This window comes from Dendrobates tinctorius, unplaced genomic scaffold (genome assembly GCF_039654945.1).
Source record: "Dendrobates tinctorius isolate UK_male_01 unplaced genomic scaffold, ASM3965494v1 ptg000293l, whole genome shotgun sequence".
NCBI classification, from domain to species: Eukaryota; Metazoa; Chordata; class Amphibia; order Anura; family Dendrobatidae; genus Dendrobates; species Dendrobates tinctorius.
Genome location: NW_027361960.1, coordinates 13,237,726 through 13,258,122, shown reverse-complemented (window position 1 = coordinate 13,258,122; position 20,397 = coordinate 13,237,726). Strand labels below are relative to the sequence as shown.

The 20,397-nt window shown below is 45.7% G+C and overlaps 1 protein-coding gene across 5 annotated transcripts in view; it reads right to left on the bottom strand.

Moving 5' to 3' along the window:
- TBCE (tubulin folding cofactor E) overlaps positions 1 to 20,397 on the bottom strand; it is a 133,614-nt gene that overhangs the window by 52,202 nt on the left and 61,015 nt on the right. For all 5 annotated transcript variants that reach the window (XR_012226898.1, XM_073560140.1, XM_073560143.1 and 2 more), the window contains 3 exons: positions 7,777 to 7,872; positions 2,273 to 2,334; positions 1,709 to 1,773 (listed from right to left, as the gene is read on the bottom strand). Coding sequence is in view for 4 of the 5 variants with exons in the window: in XM_073560140.1 (XP_073416241.1) it covers positions 1,709 to 1,773; positions 2,273 to 2,334; positions 7,777 to 7,872 (223 nt within the window). In the remaining variant the exon portion in view is untranslated. The remainder of the gene's footprint in view (positions 1 to 1,708; positions 1,774 to 2,272; positions 2,335 to 7,776; positions 7,873 to 20,397) is intronic.

Sequence of the window (20,397 nt, the reverse complement as noted above, 5' to 3'; positions counted from 1 at the left end):
CCTGGCCTTATACATGACTAGAATGGGTTGCAGCTTGAAATAAGAGACGGTTGACATTTTTATCACTTGAAAAAAAAAAAAAAAAAAAGGAGCATCAGGCGAAGAGCACAGTGAGTCCACACAGTGAGATGGAGAGTTGAAGGATCAAAGCTCCACATACTTCGTAAGGGGGAGAAGATTCCTATCCTTCCTTTTTCCAGGTTAGCCTCTCCTTGAACATAGATCAACGCAAGAGACTCACGGAGTTAATTTAATGGATGAGAAAAACTTTTACAACTCAATAATAAATAGCTTTGTTTATTTGTTATCGAGTTGTAAAAGTGTTTTTTGCTTGTTTCTTCAGCTGTCTTACAATTCGGCACCTGATTACGATGTCCGGAACTGGTAGCAGCAGGCCGATTGAGCTGTAACAAAGTTGTACACATTCAAGATCTCTATTTAGTTTAAGTGCTTTGTTGGGTTTTTCTTCCCCTACTCCCTTCCTCAGAAGTGCTCCTTTTCAGCCTTCTTGCTTTTTTCCTGTATTTTTATCACTTGGGGAACTTAATATTTATCTATATTTTTGTTAAATAAAACAGAGGATCTAACCATTTTAAACAATTCTGAAATATAATTTATTCAAGGATTTATGCAGCTTCCCAATTACTGGACTCCATAAGGCTAAGTGCACACGTACCGGAACTCTCGCGGAAATTACCGCGAGAATTCCGGAATTCCAGTCCGCGGGAAAATCGCATTTTAAATTCCCGCGATTTTCCCGCGGAAAAACTAGCATTTTGCAAGCGTATTTAGCTTGCAAAATGCTAGCGTTCTCCAAGCGATCTGTAGCATCGCTTGGAGAACTGATTGACAGGTTGGTCACACTCGTCAAACATAGTGTTTGACAAGTGTGACCAACTTTTTACTACTGAGGCCGCCTATGCGGCATCAATAGTAAAAGATAGAATGTAAAAAAAAAATAAAAAATAGTGTTATTCTTACCCTCCGACATCCCGCGCATCCGTTCCCAGTAATCCTTTGCGAAAATGCCTGCGATGACGTCAGTTCTCGCGGGATCGCGACGTCTCGCGATAATTCGCGATGGCGTCGCGCGAATGACCGCGAGACTTCGCGATCCCGCGAGAACGGACGCCATCGCGGGCATTTTCGCAAAGGACTACTGGGAACGAGAGCGTGAAGAGAAGCAGGAAGACTGCGCGGGACGTCGGAGGGTGAGAATAACAATATTTTTTATTTTTAAATTCTATTTTTTACAGGGATATGGTACCCAAAGCCCGGAGGACAGTCTGCTCTCCTCCGGACCGTGGGTACCATCCGCAAATGTTCTGCTTACTTTCCGCATGGTGTGCACAGCCACATGCGGGAGGTAAGCGGAACAATGCATTCCTATGGGTGCGGGATCGCCGCGATTCCGCAAATTAATGAGCATGCTGCGGTTTTTACCGCCGCGGTAAAAACCGCAGCATTAGTACAGCATTGCGGAATCCCATAGGAATGCATGGGATGCTTATTTTTCGCGTTTTCGCGGCAAAATCGCGCAGGTTAAAACCGCCGCGGAAACGCGAAAAAAACGCCAAGTGTGAACTCAGCCTAACAGTTACATGAAGAGTTGTGCTTTTTGTATTCCTTTGTAAAATAACAGGTACACTTTTTTATATATATATTATAAAAACACAAAAGCGTAGATGTTGCACCCTTTTGGACTCACCTGTGATATATCATTTCCATCAATTGACAAACTATTTAAAGAAGAAAAACTTTCAGTGCAGCAGCCTAAACAAAAAAATGCATAAAAAGCATATTTTAAGTAAAATATAAGTTGCTTTGATAATGTTATTCGCAAAAAAAACAGGAGTTATCCCCCCTAAAAAAAAGAAACAATAGGGGATAACTTGTTGATTGCTGGGGGTCTGACCTCTAGGGCTCGTGATCCCAAGATCAAAGCTCTGGAAACCTGATGCTCTGCATCTCCAACCCAACTGGAGCAATGATGAGAATATGCAAGGCCTTCATTCTCTATTCATGGTCTATGGGACTGACAGAAAAGTTGGTAGTCTCAGACAATGAATGGAGTGAAAGCTGTGTATGCGAACCTTGGCTCCATTCAGGACTGGGCTGCAGAACCATATTCTTGGAGTCCATGGGCTTAATCTTGAGATCCCTGGAGGTTTCAGCGGTCAAACCCACAGCGATCAGCAAGTTCTCCTCTATCCTAACATGCTTTTTTTGGTGGGGAAACTATGAAGCATAATAAAAGGAAAAATACACGCACCATGCTGAACAGGAAAGTTTATTGATGAAATCCTATTATTTGAAACAATGAGGTGCTTTAATCTGCAATGAACAAATGACATACAATTTATTTAACATTGATCTGAGCACAAAAAAATGTAAAGGTGAGCAGGTCAAATTTTATATTTTATCATTTCTTTTTTTATAATAATTTTATTGCTTATCCAAAATTTTAGGCAGCCCATAGTCAACAACTGAACAACCATGAACACAGAAGAGTGCTTGTTCCATGACAAAGGTTTTGATGTATATGACCAGTTTTAAAGCACATTTTTCCGATCACAACATTTCAGTTTACAATTTTATTATTTTTAAATTATATCATGTCTTTGTCACCTATAGCTGCTTTCAATGTTTTTGTCCATGATAGCAGATATAGAAGACTGTAATTTAAAAGTGTATAATTATAATACGCCCCAATTACCCTAAGAAATTCCCACCTCAGCAACCCAATGGCCTCTGTCGCATGGTGCATCCTCTCCGGCTGCTTTCAAATTACAGTACTAATCACAAGTTTATACAATAGTTTTCCCTCACTCTTATTTTGAAGGTGCATAGTGTAGATGAAGGCAGCAAAACCATGAAGGTACTCATGAAAACAAGCAGAAAAGAAAGATGCATAAAACAAACCAAATTATGTACCTTAGAATCCTTAACCCCTTTCTGACCTTTGACGTACTATTCCGTCCATGTGCCCTGGGCCTTAATGCCCATGGATGGAATAGTACATCATATGTGATCAGCCACGCTCACAGGGGGGGTGCGGCTGTTAAAAATACTTATTCTCGTCACAGCTAACACCCGGCACTAAGTGCCAAGGAGTGGACCGCTCCCGACACTTTAACCCCTGGCACACTGCGATCAAATATGATTTCCAGGAGCAGGCAGAGGGGCTGTCAGCTGTGCCAGACCCTCTGCCTTTGGCTCGGCAACTCAGCGGCATGACGCGGGGTCCTGATCCCTCCCATGGTAACTCGATGTCATCATGATGACATCCAGGTTACTAGAGCTCAGAGACTTCCTGTCATGCGCAGTGCATGTCAGGAAGTCTCTGAGGTTAGTGAGAATTCGAATGAAATGACGGTCATCCCGGTCTGTGGAGAGTCGTTTTCGCCCTCTGCCGGTCTGTAGCTTTGTTGTCCCCAATGTCTGCTGCCTCACCTTGTTGTAATGGACTGCTGTTGTGTGTTCATTTTCTGGTCTACCAGTTGTGCGTTCTCCTTCCAGGCTCCCTCTGGTGGTAACAGGAGGTAGTGAGGCTGATTTAATCAGTAGAGATCTGCCACCTAATAATGAGGATGACGATTGGACCTCAGGAATCTCAGATTGGATTTAAGAGAGCCGACGCCCTACTCTGGTGCTGGTGATTCCTTCTGCTTGTCAGGTCTTGGTACTCAGCTCTGTTCCAGTCAGCTCAAGCTAAGTTTTTCTGCTAATGTTCACACCTGATTTTGTTGTTCTATTCAGTTTTTTGTGTGGTCAGCCAGCCCCGACTGGGGCTGTGCTGAATTTCCACTCTTATTTATCTGTATTTGCCAATTTGCTTTTTGTCCCTTATTAGATTGGCCTCTTTTTGCTCTGTCTCAGAATATTTCAGAGTGCTGATATAGTGGGAGAAGTCTAGTGACTTCAGGGTTAATTTTGTTATCAGAAGTGTTGGACATTATTTTGAAGGGTTTTGGGCAGATTGCAGACAGTGTCCTTCCTTTCCTCTCCTGTCTAGTTAGTTTGGGCCCCATCGTTTGCTCAACCTATTTTCCTGCCTGTGTTTGTGTTTTCATCTTGTTTCACCGTCAATACATGTGTGGGGGCTGTCTATTCCTTTGGGGTCTGCTCTGGGGCAGTTTTCCTCTTTTCTTGCTTTAGGCTTATTTAGTCCTCCGGCCGTGATGAGGCGCCTAGGTTCATCGTAGGTACGCTCCACGGCTGCTGCTAGTTGTGTGGTTAGGATCAGGGATCTGCAATCTGCATAGTTACCAACCTCTCTGGTTTTTCTGGGCTCAGCTTGTTTAGGTTTTTCCTCCTCGGTGACCCATTCATAACAGACTGCCGTCTTAGAAATTTTAAGGATGAAGGCAACATGATGCTGACTGTATCCCTCTGTTAGTAAAGCCAGAATTGAGCCTTTCTTTTCCTCACTCAAGACTTTTCTTTTCAACTCATTTGGCATCGTTTTAAAGTAATTTTTTCATTCCTATTACTTTTGGGATATGCTGTAATATCTGGACGCTGCAGCTGTACGCAGCGTCCAACCCGCAGAGTTTACGGGCCATGGGAACATGCCCTCAAATATAAAAATGTTCAATGTAAAATCAAAACTTATATCCTATGGAGGTCTGGATTTGAAATGATACTCAAAATCGAAGTAGAAAGTCAAATTACAGGCCGCTGATCTAAGTTGAGTGGAAATGCCTCAAGACAAGGAAATGAGGCTCAGTAGTGTTTGTGCCCTCCATGTGCCTGTATGACCTCTCTACAATGCCTGGGCATGTTCCTGATGAGGCAGTCTGAGGTGCATGGTGGATGGAATGAGACAAGATGTCACAAATGTGCTCGATTTGTTTCAAGTATGGGGAAAGGGCAGGCCAGTCCATTGCAGGAACTGCCGACATACTTCAGCCACATGAGGCCTAGCATTTACATGCATCATGTTGCAGGCAGCAGTACATTCTCCATGGTGTCGCCAGACTCTGTCACGTGCTCACTGTGAAACTGCTCTCATCTGTGAAGAGCACAGGGCGCCAATGTTGAATCTGCCAATCTTGGTATTCTCTGGCAGATGCAAATCGCCCTGCATTGTGTTGGTCTGCAAGTTCAACACCCACTTGCGGACGCGGACGGCCCTCATACCACCTTCATGGAGTCTGTTTCTGACAGTTTGTGCAGACACATAAATGTTAGTGTGCATATATAATTATAGACACACACAGTGTAAGGAAAATAAGCATTTGATACACTGACGATTTTGAAAGTTTACCCACCTACAAAGAATGGAGAGGTCTGTAATTTTTATGGTAGGTACACTTCAACTGTGAGAGACAATCTAAAAATAAAACCCAGAGAATCAGAGAATCACATTATATGATTTTTAAATAATTAAATTGCATTTTATTGCAAGAAATAAGTATTTGATCACCTACCAAGCAGCAAGAATTCTGACTCTCACAGACCTGTTAGTTTTTATTTAAGAAGCCCTCCTATGTTGCCCTCATTACTAGTATTAATTGCACATGTTTGAACTTGTTAGCTTATAAAAGACACATGGCCAAGACCAAAAAGCTGTACAAGGACACCAGGGACAAAATTGTATGACTGCAAAAAACTGGATGGGCTACAGGACAGTAAGCAAACTGTTTGGTGAGAAGGAAACTACTGTTGGCGCAAATATTAGAAAATGGAAGATATACAAGATGACTGTCAATTCTTCTTTGGTCTGGAGCTCCATGCATGATTTCGCCACGTGGAGTAAGGATGATTCTGAGAAAGGTCAGGAATCAGCCCAGAACTACAAGGGAGGACCTGATAAAAGACAAGTGAAGACAGCTGGTTGGTCCAGAGTCTCTAACATTTCTGTTGGTAACACACTATGCCGTCATGGATTAAAATTCTGCAGGGCATGCATGGTCCGCCTGCTCAAGCCAGCAATGTCCAGACCCATTTAAAGTTCTCCAATGACCATCTGGATGATCCAGAGGATGCATGGGAGAGGGTCATATGGTGAGGCGAGACCAAAATAAAACCTTTTGTTATCATCTCCATTGGCCGTGTTTGGAGGCAAAAGAAAGATTAGTACAACCCCAAGAACATAGTCTCAATCATGAAACATAGTGGGTACAACATTATACTTTGAGGGTGCTTTTCTGCAAAGGGGACAGAACGACTGCACCGTACTGAAGGGAGAATGGATAGGGTCATGTATATATGATTTTGGCCAACAACCTCCTTCCCTCTTTAAGAGATTGAAGATGAGTCGAGGCTGGGTCTTGCATCATGACAATAACCCGAAAAACACAGCCAGGGCAACTGGCTCCATAAGACCAGGACCCGTTGAAGCGCAGTAGCGTGAAACGGCTGTAGTCTGTACTCAACACATTTCTCCCGTGCCTTTGTTTTTTATTCCTGATTAAAGCATTCTACATTTGAACGGTGAGCGTCAGCCTTCATTTCTTCACTTGTGGAAGCTCCATAAGAAGCATTTCAAAGTCCTGGAGTGGTTTAGCCAATTGAAAAATCTTTGAAGGGAGCTGAATACGATCTGTATAGAGGAGTGGGCCAAAATCCCTGCTGCAGTGTGTGCAAAGATGGTCAAGAACTACAGGAAACATCTGATAGCTGTAATGGCAAACAAAGTTTTCTGTACCAAATATTAAGTTCTGCTTTTCTACTGTATCAAATACTTATTTCATGCAATAAAATGAAAATTACCGTAATTATGTAAAAACCATAAAATGTTATTTTCTGGATTTTTTATAAAGATTGTCTCTCACAGCTGAAGTGTACCTACGATAAAAGTTACAGACCTCTCCATTCTTTGCAGCTGGCAAAACTTGCAAAATCGGTAGTGTATCAAATACTTATTTTCCTCACTACATTTCACACTATTGCTGTGACTAGCTTTCACCTAAGATTTCACCTCATGTTACAGATCATAATATTATAACAGGAATGTCTAGGGAAAGTTAGGGAGAGCCACCAATGAGCCATAGCTCATTTCATATATGATACCACCCTCCATGGCTAGGCAGTACCATCTGAGATTATCAGATCAGGGAAGCCACATGCTCCTGGGTGTTGCCTGGTATATATTAAAATATACTTTTGTAGGTGGATCTACTCATATTGTGAATTTATAGTGGATACATTTCACTAGAAGTCCACCACAATGAACATCATGCATTTAATTGTCTATGTTGTATGGTATTTTGCTGCTTTTAATACTGTTGATAAAATTAGTTTTTAGAGTGTTTATATGTTCACGTCCGTCATTGATAGACCTTTACTTACGAATTAAAGATATTAAAAACATGGAACATCTCACAGCTACACTTTAAAATAGAGTGGACAACTTCAATGGCATTTGGTCTTTGCGGAACCATTATTGGGCTGAACATGATCTAGAAATAGTTGATTATTATGGGATCCATGTGGTCTCCGTGAGTTATGAATTCTGCGGGGTAGATTGTATTTCTTATATGATCATAAGATCATTCTTCCCATTTTATTTTCCTTTTCCTTCTGTGTCTTGCTTTCTTGATTATTATACATTTCTTGCATTACTGCAAAATTATTCAGTTCAAGTTCTGAACTTATTATGCATGCCATGTAACTCCCTTCAATAAAAATAACGATGTTGAAAATTGAAAATAAAAGAAAAGTTTAAAAAAATCACTTTAACCCTAAAAACGTAATTTAAATAAAGTCATGTTATGATTTCACATTCACTCACACATTAACTTTCTTAATATCATTACATTTAAATGTTACCTTGGTAAATATGAAATTGCATGAAGATGGTTTCCATCAGTAATATAATTGTTAGAAATATCAAGTAGTGTCAGAGACTGAAGACAATTCATAGGCCTACAAGAGAAAGGTTTTCAACATTGTTAATTTATAACTAAACAACAACATCCAAAAATGAGAGAAACAAAAACCAAATCTCCTAAAATAAAAAAGTAAAAAATAAATTGCAAAGATTGCATGAAGGTAGTAATAATAATAAGGGTATTTAGTAAACATAATTTTGATCAAAAGAATGTACAAGCCATCCCGCCACGTCAAGGCAACCCTTGTGGGACAGTCCTAACTCTTGTATTTAAAACCTTTCCACTTGTCAAGTGACATAAATGTGAACAAGGACCGAGGGACTGAACCACCAGTAATAGCATAGGCCACACAGGATGGATTTTCCAACTCAGAAACAGGGCGGTCACACCCTTATATGTACAGAATGCACACTGAGCTGAAATGAGAAACTACGTCTGAGCTGAAAAAGTAAATTAATGTGTATGCAAAATGTAAATGCATATAAACACATGACCTTTACACAGAGAAAACCAAAAAACAAATATCCTAAAATAAAACATCCAAAACTGTTGGTTACAAGGACCGTAATCTACTAATAGGACAGTACCTCACTAAGGCTGCTGTATTGTAGCATTTGTTTTCTGCATTATTTTAATGCAAATTAAAAGCTGCTTTTCACAGTACCAGCAAAAGCTTTGGGATTTCAGAAATCTCTTCCACTCTCGCTTTTTGTGGACTCTCCTGTGTCCTCACCATAAAAGTTAGAGTCAGAAGTAGACCAATGAGGATAAAATAGAACTCATGGGCCACAATGAACAAAGGTATGTGTGGAGAAAAAAAGGGGATAGAATATCTGTAAAATAACATCTTGCCAACCATTAAGCATCTGCGTGGATCAATCATGTTTGGGGTTGTGTTGCAGCCAGTGGCATGGGGAACATTTCACGGGTAGAGGAAAGTGTGATGTACAATATCTGCAAGATATGTTTTCTGTTGCAATGTGCTAACAAATCCTCCATCCTAGGACATTGTAAACTGTCAGTAGTAGGAATTCCTTCCCCCCAGGTTTTACCAACCCTGCCACTTCCTCTGGAAGAGCAGGAATGTTAATTAGCTAGACCATCTTCCTCACACCATTTGGCTTCTCTCAGCTGAAAGAGAAAAAAGTGCGGGAACTAAACTTCTTTGTTTGAAACGAATAAAACTATGAGAGACTATACCATAAGAACCAAATACCCTAGAGATATGAAAATCATATTTTTGTAACCTGAGCGGTCCCAGCTTCGAGACCGCGTATGTTTCGAAGTTCTACCCTGTCCAGAACATGAGATAGGATTTGCGCCCAAATGGACGGTCATATCGCATAGATGTATGATGTTTTCTTGATGGGCTCATTACGCTGGGAAACATGATACCACTGATGAGTCCATACCAGCTTCTCCCATAAAGTTATAGCTAATCTAAGTTTTGTAGCCAAAACATAACTTGGATAAGAGAGGTGGGATCAACCCAGAATGCACCTCTCTGTGATATCACATAGGAAAGTCTATAAGGCATTTCCTGGGCAAACCAGCTCAGAACAGCTGCAGAGTCCGTGCTGACAAGAACTCAGATGAGCGGAGAAGTGCAGCTCCGCCTCCACCCACCTTAGCCGCATGGTCTGCCTAAGGAACAATATGGAACTGTGAGTGTAATCTCTTTGTTTTCTCCACTTTTATTTTATACCTGTACTGTACATATTTTATGTCTCAATTTTATAGCAACTTTTATCTGTAATCACTGTCCTCTTTCGGAAAATAAATGAAATTATTTAGATCTGTCTCCATGCTCTAAGAATCGAACTATACGCCTTTGATAGATAATCGCTACTAATTCAAGGGGTTTGCCACGGACCCTCTTAATTTAACACTGTGAATTAAGTAACCGTGACTGGTGGCAGCGCGTTGTATACGGCTATAGAGGCTTGCTGGCAGTCTAGAAGGGTCTTATATTGCTGAGTAAGGGGCTTCAGCCACAGCATTGATAATTCCCTTACTGCAGAAGCCTAATTGCCGGTTCACAACAGGCAGCCCGTCCGGCGACCAATTATCCTAGGTGCAGTTCCCTGACTGACCTGAGGGTAAGGGGGGTGCCGGAGAGCTGCGAGTTCCAAGGTGGAACTGAGAAAGTGGGATATACATAAATCCCCGCAGTGCTTGGAAGATTGATAGCAGTGGTGGGGCATCCAAATTAAACTCCCCCTGCGGCAAATTGTAGAGCGAGATTAGCTTGCTGGTTATTTTCGGTCACATGGTGCCAGTGTTGGGATAACTAAGATAAGCCCCACTGCGCCTGTGATAGCCGTGTGCCGGCATTGTGTCACGCCCCTCCGTCCGCTGATACACCCGTGTCAGTGGTGGGACTGTGACATAGTGGTGACACAGGGTCCGCTGTCCGTCACGTTTTGGTGGCAGCGGGACCCCCGTTAGTGTCGCCCGTAAGTAGACGAACGGCGGTGGGCTGTTCGTCACATATTGGTGGCAGAGCGGTGGGATAATCCTAGAGCATTAGTGATTTGGTTTGAGCAATCATTCCTCTCACTAAAAACCTGCACGGTTCCTGCGGGAATCCTGCATCATAGGTTTTGGAGAACAGACTCAGTGGTTACTAGTTCTGAGACATTTGTGTGTACGTACAAGTATTCCCTCCCATTTCTTCATTTTTCTTTTTCTATCTTTTATTTGGCAACCATGGCGGCAAAAGGAGAACCTTGGTACAACCGGCAGACAAAGGAAGTTCTTGCTGGGTTATGCACGTACCAAGGCCTTGACGCCACGAACAAAAACAGAGCTCAAATGATCGCGGCTCTAGTGCAGCTGGACAACGACCAGAATCCAGCGAGCGCAGAAGTTGGCCCAAGTGGCAATGGGGCTGCAGCAGAGGCTCCACTCCTGAGCGCTGGCCCCACATTCAACCAGGACGGGGTGGACCCCTATCTGCAAATGGCCTTGGACACACTCCCCGCCGAAGACAGTGATGGGCGGGTGAGGCTGATCCAGCAATATCGGCAGGAGGCCCAAGCCGAGCGTCAAGCCCAGGCTGAGAGAGCTGAGCGCCGAGCGGAGGCTGAGAGAGCAGAGCAGCGAGCCGAGAGGGAGGCGCAGAGGGCCCATGAACTGGAGGTACTCCAGCGGGGTGGGAATGCCCCCACAGCCCGAAGCAGTGAGCCCAGCAGCGTCCAGACTCCTAAACCCCGGCCAGAGCATTTTCCCCGTGATGGAAAAGGATGGGGACTTTGACACATTTCTGCGAGCCTTTGAGAAAGCCTGCAGACAGTACCAGCTGCCTAGAGACCAATGGGCAAGGTACTTGACCCCAGGGCTAAAAGGCAAAGCCCTGGAGGCATTTGCTTCTCTTCCGCCAGAAGCCGATGACGACTATGACGCCATAAAGCAGGCGCTGATCGCCAAATACCGGCTGACACCTGAGGTATACCGAAAGAAGTTCCGACACCTCCAACGTGGCCCACATGATAGCTACAGTGATGTGGTGCAAGGACTCAGGACCCACTTTGACCAGTGGATCCATGGACTGTCCGTTGAAACCTTTGAGCAGCTACGGGACCTGATGATCAAAGACCAGTTCCTGCATCTCTGCCCAGCTGAGGTCCGACAGTTCATCCTGGACCGCGAACCAACGAACGCGGACAAAGCGGCGCAGATCGCCGACAACCACGAGGCCAACCGGAAGCCCGAGACGCGGAGGCCAGTCGCCACCAGCTGGAAAGGGGGTAAGCCAGCAACCAACCCCAATGCCCCAGCTAGCCGTCCCTCCGGAGGCCCTGTCCCTGTTGCCAACAACAGGCCGGCTACTGACAGTCGCCTGTGTCACCACTGCAAGCGGCCTGGTCACTTCTCTTACACCTGTCCGGATAGGCCGAAGAACCCCCCAGCCAAGGCCCCCGGGCCCAACGCCTCTGTTCTTTTGGTGGGAGGTGTGGTTGGGAGGGCTGACGACAACGTTCAACCTGTTCAGGTGGGGGCCCGTCTTGCTACAGGCCTCAAGGACACCGGGGCTGAACAAACCCTCATCCGTCCTGGACTGGCGGCCCCTGAAGAGTTTGTTGAGGGGAAAACCCTTACTGTCACCGGGATTGGAGGCACCCGTTGTCCCTTGCCAGTGGCACGAGTTTTTCTTGACTGGGGTGCCGGGAGCGGGTTGAGGGAGGTGGGAGTGTCTGAAAATTTGCCCACTGATGTTTTATTGGGGACTGACTTGGGGAGGATGGTTGCATACTACGTCCCTGACACCCTTCCCCAAACTGATAATAAGGGTAACGTTAACCCTGATGATGATGATGAGGACGGGAAACTGAATGTGTTACCTGCTAATGCCTTGATGAGTAATGATGCAACTAACAACCATTCTTTCCCCAGGTACGATGCTGATGCTGATGTGAATGTACCAAAGCAAACTGATAACCATTCTTCTCCTAGGAAGGATGATGATGATGTTGATGTATATGTGCCGACTGAACCCGTTAACCCTTTCTTTGAAGCGGTAGATGTGTCCACAGGTACCGAAGTGCTCAGCCCCATCACTCTGCGGAGTGAGACGGCTGAGGAACCCCTGGCAGGAGTAAGCAACGGTGCTCAAGGAAATGGGGAGGTGCATGGGGACCATGAGGAAGGTAATGCCATGCAGCTGACCAGTGCCACCGAGGAAGGTAACTGGCCCATAAGTAGCACTGCTCCTGAAGTGTTGGGGGTGGATGGGGAGGTAGAGCCCAGGGCAGCACCAGCTGGTGGGTCTGAAGAAATCCCCAGGGAGACAGCATACATAGCAGCTGTCACACGCAGTCAGAGTGCCCAGATCGCAGGTAACGCACTGACTTCTGGACCCTCTGCTGCTACAGGAGAGACTGAACCAGAGGTGAACCCAGAGCCGGTTCCAGAGGGTCCCAGTAAAGAGGGGACCCTGACGTCACTTCTGGCAGCCTCCAGCATGGAGTTCCAGGCTGCTCTGCACTCAGATGCCAGCCTGGAGAAATTGAGAGGTCTCGCCGAGACGCCCACCTCCAAGTCTGATAAGGAGAGGGTGTTCTGGGAACGAGGAAGGTTGTACCGGGAGACAGTACCCGGAGATCCTAAAAAGGAGTGGTTGAGGGAAAGACAGCTGGTCGTCCCCTATCAGTTCAGAACTGAGTTGTTGCGGATTGCCCATGAGATTCCACTCGCTGGACACTTGGGGATCAGCAAAACAAAGGCACGGCTGTCTCAACACTTCTATTGGCCCAAGATGGGGACAGATGTAACACACTACTGCCGCTCCTGTGCCACCTGTCAAAAAGTGGGTAAGGCGGGGCCTGCTCTTAAGGCTCCCCTTATTCCTTTGCCGGTGATAGAGGAGCCTTTCCAGAGAATCGCGGTGGACATTGTAGGACCGCTGTCCGTCCCCAGCAGCTCCGGAAAGCGATACATTCTCACCGTGGTAGACTACGCTACCCGGTACCCAGAGGCAGTAGCTCTGTCTTCAACCAGGGCAGATAAGGTGGCTGACGCACTGGTGACCATCTTTTCAAGAGTAGGATTTCCCAGGGAGATGCTTACCGATCAAGGGCCCCAATTCATGTCTCGCCTAATGGAGGCTCTCTGTGAGAAAATGCAGGTGACGCAGCTGGTATCGAGTCCGTATCACCCACAGACTAACGGTTTGTGTGAACGTTTCAACGGTACCCTCAAACAGATGCTCCGCATACTGGTTGAGACCCAAGGGCGCGACTGGGAGCGGTACCTCCCACACCTGCTGTTCGCTTACAGAGAAGTTCCGCAGGCCTCGACCGGGTTCTCCCCCTTCGAGCTCCTGTATGGCAGGTGAGTCCGGGGACCCCTTGGGTTGATAAGAGAATCCTGGGAAGATGAGCCAAACCCCACAGAAGTGTCCATCGTGGATTATGTCATGCGCTTCCGTGACAAGATGCAGACCTTGACGCAGTTGGTGCATGACAACATGACGCAGGCTCAGGCTGACCAGAAGCACTGGTACGACCAGAACGCCCGGGAGCGGACCTACCAGGTGGGCCAAAAGGTGTGGGCGTTGGTCCCGGTACCAACGGATAAGCTTCAGGCAGCCTGGGAAGGCCCGTACGTCGTCCACCAACAGCTCAACCCGGTCACCTACGTGGTCACGCTTGACCATGCTCGGGGTAGGCGCAAGGCCTTTCACGTCAACATGCTGAAGGCGCACTACGAACGTGAAGCTTGCGTCCTACCGGTCTGCAATCTGCCAGAGGATGGGGAGGAAGATTCCCTCCTGGACATGCTGGCCCAGGCCAAGGCCAATGGGTCCATTGAGGACATGGAGATAAGTGTTTCGCTCACCGTGTCCCAGCGGTTGCAGTTGATGGCCACCCTGGAACTCTTCCGGCCCGTGTTCACCAACCGTCCTGGGAGGACGGAGTTAGCGGTTCATGAGGTGGACACCGGGAATCATGCCCCATTACGGCGAACACCTTATCGGATCTCTGAAACGGTGCAACAAGTCATGCGCCAAGAGGTCGATGAGATGTTAAGGCTGGGAGTGATTCGACGGTCAAAAGGTGCGTGGGCTTCACCTGTAGTCCTCGTGCCTAAAAAGGATCGAACCACCCGGTTCTGCGTGGACTACAGGGGGCTCAACGCCATCACAACCCCTGATGCCCACCCAATGCCGCGCATCGAGGATCTGCTCGAGTGGTTGACAAACGCCAACTACATATCCATCATGGATTTGAGTCGGGGATACTGGCAGATTCCCCTGAGCCCTGAGGCGCAGGAGAAATCCGCCTTTATCACCCCCTTTGGACTGTACGAGTCCACGGTCATGCCCTTCGGCATGAAGAATGCCCCTGCCACTTTGCAGCGGATGGTCAACCACCTGCTTCGGGGACTGGAGGAGTACGCGGTGGCGTACTTAGACGATATTGCCGTCTTCAGTTCCACCTGGGAGGAACACCTTCAGCACCTCCAGGAGGTGCTCAAGCGTCTTCACCAGGCAGGCCTGACCATCAAGCCGGGGAAGTGCCAGATAGGCATGCGCAAGGTCCACTACCTGGGGCACCGGGTAGGCGGGGGTTCCATGAGTCCGGAGCCAGGAAAAGTGGACGCAATCGTGTCCTGGCCCACCCCCAGGACCAAGAAACAGGTGAAGTCCTTCTTGGGCACTGCAGGGTACTATAGGCGGTTCGTACAGGACTATAGCGCCCTTGCCAAACCCTTGACTGACCTCACCAAGCAGAGGCTACCCCAAACAGTCAACTGGACAGATGACTGTGAGGCGGCTTTCCAAGCTTTGAAAGCAGCCCTGTGCAACTCTCCAGTGTTGAGAGCAGTCGACAGCAGTTGCCCGTTTCTGGTACAGACCGACGCCAGCGAGTTTGGCCTCGGTGCTGTGCTTAGCCAGGTCGACTCGGGGGACCAAGAGCACCCCGTGTTGTACCTGAGCCGGAAACTTTTGCCGAGGGAAGTGGCATACTCGACCATCGAGAAGGAGTGTCTGGCCATGGTGTGGGCACTGCAGCGTTTGCAGCCCTACCTGTATGGGCGCGCCTTCACGGTGGTAACCGACCACAACCCTCTGAGCTGGTTGCACACAGTGTCCGGAACCAATGGAAGATTGCTCCGCTGGAGCCTTGCCCTTCAACAGTACGATTTTACTGTAAAACACAGGAAGGGCAGTGAAAACGGCAATGCCGATGGGTTGTCCCGCTGGGGCGAACCCGCTGAGGTGCGCATGGCCGATTACCGAGAGGTAATGCCTCCTTAGCGCCCTCTTAAGGGGGGAGGTGTGATGTACAATATCTGCAAGATATGTTTTCTGTTGCAATGTGCTAACAAATCCTCCATCCTAGGACATTGTAAACTGTCAGTAGTAGGAATTCCTTCCCCCCAGGTTTTACCAACCCTGCCACTTCCTCTGGAAGAGCAGGAATGTTAATTAGCTAGACCATCTTCCTCACACCATTTGGCTTCTCTCAGCTGAAAGAGAAAAAAGTGCGGGAACTAAACTTCTTTGTTTGAAACGAATAAAACTATGAGAGACTATACCATAAGAACCAAATACCCTAGAGATATGAAAATCATATTTTTGTAACCTGAGCGGTCCCAGCTTCGAGACCGCGTATGTTTCGAAGTTCTACCCTGTCCAGAACATGAGATAGGATTTGCGCCCAAATGGACGGTCATATCGCATAGATGTATGATGTTTTCTTGATGGGCTCATTACGCTGGGAAACATGATACCACTGATGAGTCCATACCAGCTTCTCCCATAAAGTTATAGCTAATCTAAGTTTTGTAGCCAAAACATAACTTGGATAAGAGAGGTGGGATCAACCCAGAATGCACCTCTCTGTGATGTCACATAGGAAAGTCTATAAGGCATTTCCTGGGCAAACCAGCTCAGAACAGCTGCAGAGTCCGTGCTGACAAGAACTCAGATGAGCGGAGAAGTGCAGCTCCGCCTCCACCCACCTTAGCCGCATGGTCTGCCTAAGGAACAATATGGAACTGTGAGTGTAATCTCTTTGTTTTCTCCACTTTTATTTTATACCTGTACTGTACATATTTTATGTCTCAATTTTATAGCAACTTTTATCTGTAATCACTGTCCTCTTTCGGAAAATAAATGAAATTATTTAGATCTGTCTCCATGCTCTAAGAATCGAACTATACGCCTTTGATAGATAATCGCTACTAATTCAAGGGGTTTGCCACGGACCCTCTTAATTTAACACTGTGAATTAAGTAACCGTGACTGGTGGCAGCGCGTTGTATACGGCTATAGAGGCTTGCTGGCAGTCTAGAAGGGTCTTATATTGCTGAGTAAGGGGCTTCAGCCACAGCATTGATAATTCCCTTACTGCAGAAGCCTAATTGCCGGTTCACAACAGGCAGCCCGTCCGGCGACCAATTATCCTAGGTGCAGTTCCCTGACTGACCTGAGGGTAAGGGGGGCGCCGGAGAGCTGCGAGTTCCAAGGTGGAACTGAGAAAGTGGGATATACATAAATCCCCGCAGTGCTTGGAAGATTGAGAGCAGTGGTGGGGCATCCAAATTAAACTCCCCCTGCGGCAAATTGTAGAGCGAGATTAGCTTGCTGGTTATTTTCGGTCACATGGTGCCAGTGTTGGGATAACTAAGATAAGCCCCACTGCGCCTGTGATAGCCGTGTGCCGGCATTGTGTCACGCCCCTCCGTCCGCTGATACACCCGTGTCAGTGGTGGGACTGTGACATAGTGGTGACACAGGGTCCGCTGTCCATCACGTTTTGGTGGCAGCGGGACCCCCGTTAGTGTCGCCCGTAAGTAGACGAACGGCGGTGGGCTGTTCGTCACAGAAAGAATGGATTGAATGAAATTTCAACAAATTCTTGATGCAAACATAACACCATCTGTAAAAAAAAAAAAAAAGCTGAAGTTGCAAAGAGGATGACTTCTACAAATGGATAATGATCCAAAAACATGTCAAAATCCACAATAGACTACCTCAAGCTGAAGGTTTTACAATGGCCCTCAAAGTCCCCTGATCGGAACATGAATGAAAATCTGTGGCTATACCTCAAAATAGCAGTGCATGCAACACAACCTAGCAATCTTACAAAACTGGAAACATTTTCCAAGAAAGAATGGATGAAAATCCCTCAAACAAGAAATGAAAGACTCCAGGCTGGCTACAAAAAGCATTTACAAGCTATGATACTTTCAATAGGCAGTGTTACTATGTACTAACCATGGTATATTAGAATGCTAATGACCATTGTCAGCATAACAATTAGAGTAATACATTAATATGTTGATAATATCAGCAGCTGGCAAAAATGGAAAAATATGGACTAATCGCAAATTTATAGCAACCATGAAGCAAAGCTCCAAAAACACGACAAACTTCCAGAGGAAAAAATAAATAAAATATAATTATTTTATTGTTGCATTAAAAAGACAAATGACAGGTACAAAAAGGATTGGACGGGTCCTTCTTCCTGCAGCTCCAGTGGACAGCGATGGGCACGGCCTTTGCGCCGGCCTACGCTAATCTCTACCTGGGGCTGTGGGAGAGGGACCTCTTCCTGTCAGATCAATTGGGGTCGATGGAGCGCGTCCTTCTCTGGATGCGCTACATCAACAATATTCTCTTGATCTGGCAAGACACCCTACCTCCCTTGACCAATTTATTTTGATGTTGAACAGAAATGACCGTAATATTCACCTTAATTTTAGGAGGTCAACTTAAGGGGAGACCCCTCGGGAATTGTGCAGACCGACATATATAGGAAGCCAACAGCAACTAATATGCTGTTACATGCGACTTCCTCTCACCCTGGACACATGGTACAGGCAGTTGCGACAGGTCAATTTTTTCGTATCAGGTGAATTTGTTCGACAGAAGCCGATTTTGAACAACGTGCTAATGAATTGAAAGTAAGGCTTCTTGATCGTGGCTATAGCCATCGAGCCACTAAAAAAGCCTATCATGAGGTAAAATACAATTCTAGGAATTCACTGTTATATAAACATCCTGACTTGGATAATGCCCCACAACCTATCAGGTTTATCACTAACTTTCACTGTCAATCTGATAGAGTGCGCAATGCCCTGTCCAAATCATTGTCTATCTTGATGGTAGATCCCATTCTGGCCAAGATTTTACCAAACAGACCGCTCATCACATATCGTAGAGCCAGGAACCTACGTGACCAACTTGTGCACAGCCACTATACCCCTGCACCTCAATCTCATTTTTTAAATCAGTTTACCCCTAGGTGTGGATGAGTTCCTTGTAGCCATTGTGTGGCCTGTACCAATATTGAATGCAGTGTGTCATTTATGGACTCTGCAGGATCACGTGAGTACAAAATACGTAAATCTATTACGTGTACTATCAAAAACATGATCTACTATGCCACCTGTCCATGCTCCCTGATACATGTTGGTTTGACCACTAGACAACTCAAGGTCCGTATCAGGGAGCATGTGTCGGGTATTCAGGCCGCCACTGGACACGAGGACGCATCCACACTCAAGACAATACCTCATCATTTTAAATTATACCATCAATGTGACGCTAGAGGTTTGAGGGTCAGGGGTATTGATACTGTAGAGGTGGGGATTCGTGGCGGTAAGGTTTCTCAACGCCTTGCACAATTAGAGACCCGATGGATATGGAGGTTAAACACGGTCCACCCAAATGGGCTTATTGAAAATTTAAGCTTTGTCCCCTTCTTGTGATCACTATGGTTTTGCTGCATTTTTGTGCCATTATCCTACGCCAATTGTGTATTTTTATTGTATTGTTTTTATATTTTTATTTTTTATCTAGTTTGCTTTCACTCTTACTTTGACTCGTATGATGCCGGTTCTTTTGGAGGACTTATTGGAAATTACATGAATTGGATGCCCTTCATCATAGATAGTCCTTTTTGTTTAATGCATAATATATGTGCTATAATTATATGTGACATCTGTTCATCTAAATTAATAGTGATAATTAAAGTCTATATTTGTGACCGCAATATGAATAAAATGTTTATGATTATGGACCTTTGAGTATATTTACCCTATTTTATTATGTGTCTTTCTACATTGATATGTGCAATTATATGTTAGATCTTGATGACGGACTAATTAGTGGATGATTTTGTTAAATTATATCTATTTCAGTCTGCAATGTCTTATATAGTTGTATGTTTGTATATAGCCTTTTGGCTGTGTAATTATCTTGTGCCCATATATTTATTTACAGTTGTGTATACATGCTTAATATACAATGTAAAATATTTGTCATCTATGTCTATGCATCGCATTTGACTATCTTAATTATGTAGTCATATGCCCCTGTTCATTCTTTACGGCATTTTGCCATTTAGTTGTTAATATTAGTACCTAGTGCATCCTTAATTTCCCTTCCTTTCCATTGTGGCTGGCTTGCTGCCTGTGGCTCATGCGCATTCTGCGTCCCTGCTGCTGTGCGGCTCTCGGCGTCTTCATGCTTCTGGGGTTGCCATGACGCTTCTCTGTTGCATGACGCCAACGCCGCATGGTGTCTGGGTTCCTAGGATCGCGGATGCGTCACATCCGGGTCGCGGCGCATCCACTTCCGGTATTAATACAGGGTCTTTTCCCTCACTTGTTACGCCCCCTGATGAAGGACTGACCCTCCAAAATGCGCGTCGGGGTGGGTGTCTGGACACAAGGAAGCCTCTGGCCGCTGCCCATCTGGTATAATTGTTACTTTCACCTTCAGAATGATGTCGGCATCTGACCACATATATGTTTACATGGAATATGTGATGCCTATTTGACCTATTGGAAGTCCATTGTATGGATTATTTCCTACCTGACGGTATGAACTGCTATATCATATTTAACATTATATCAGCTGCATAGGCTGTAATTGGCCCAACACCCCTTGTTTATACCCATGCGGTTATGGATGTGCCACAATTCATTGTCCCCCTTCCAATCCTTTTTGTACCTGTCATTTGTCTTTTTTAATACAACAATAAAATAATTATATTTTATTTACTTTTTCCTCTGGACGTTTGTCGTGTTTTTGGAGCTTTGC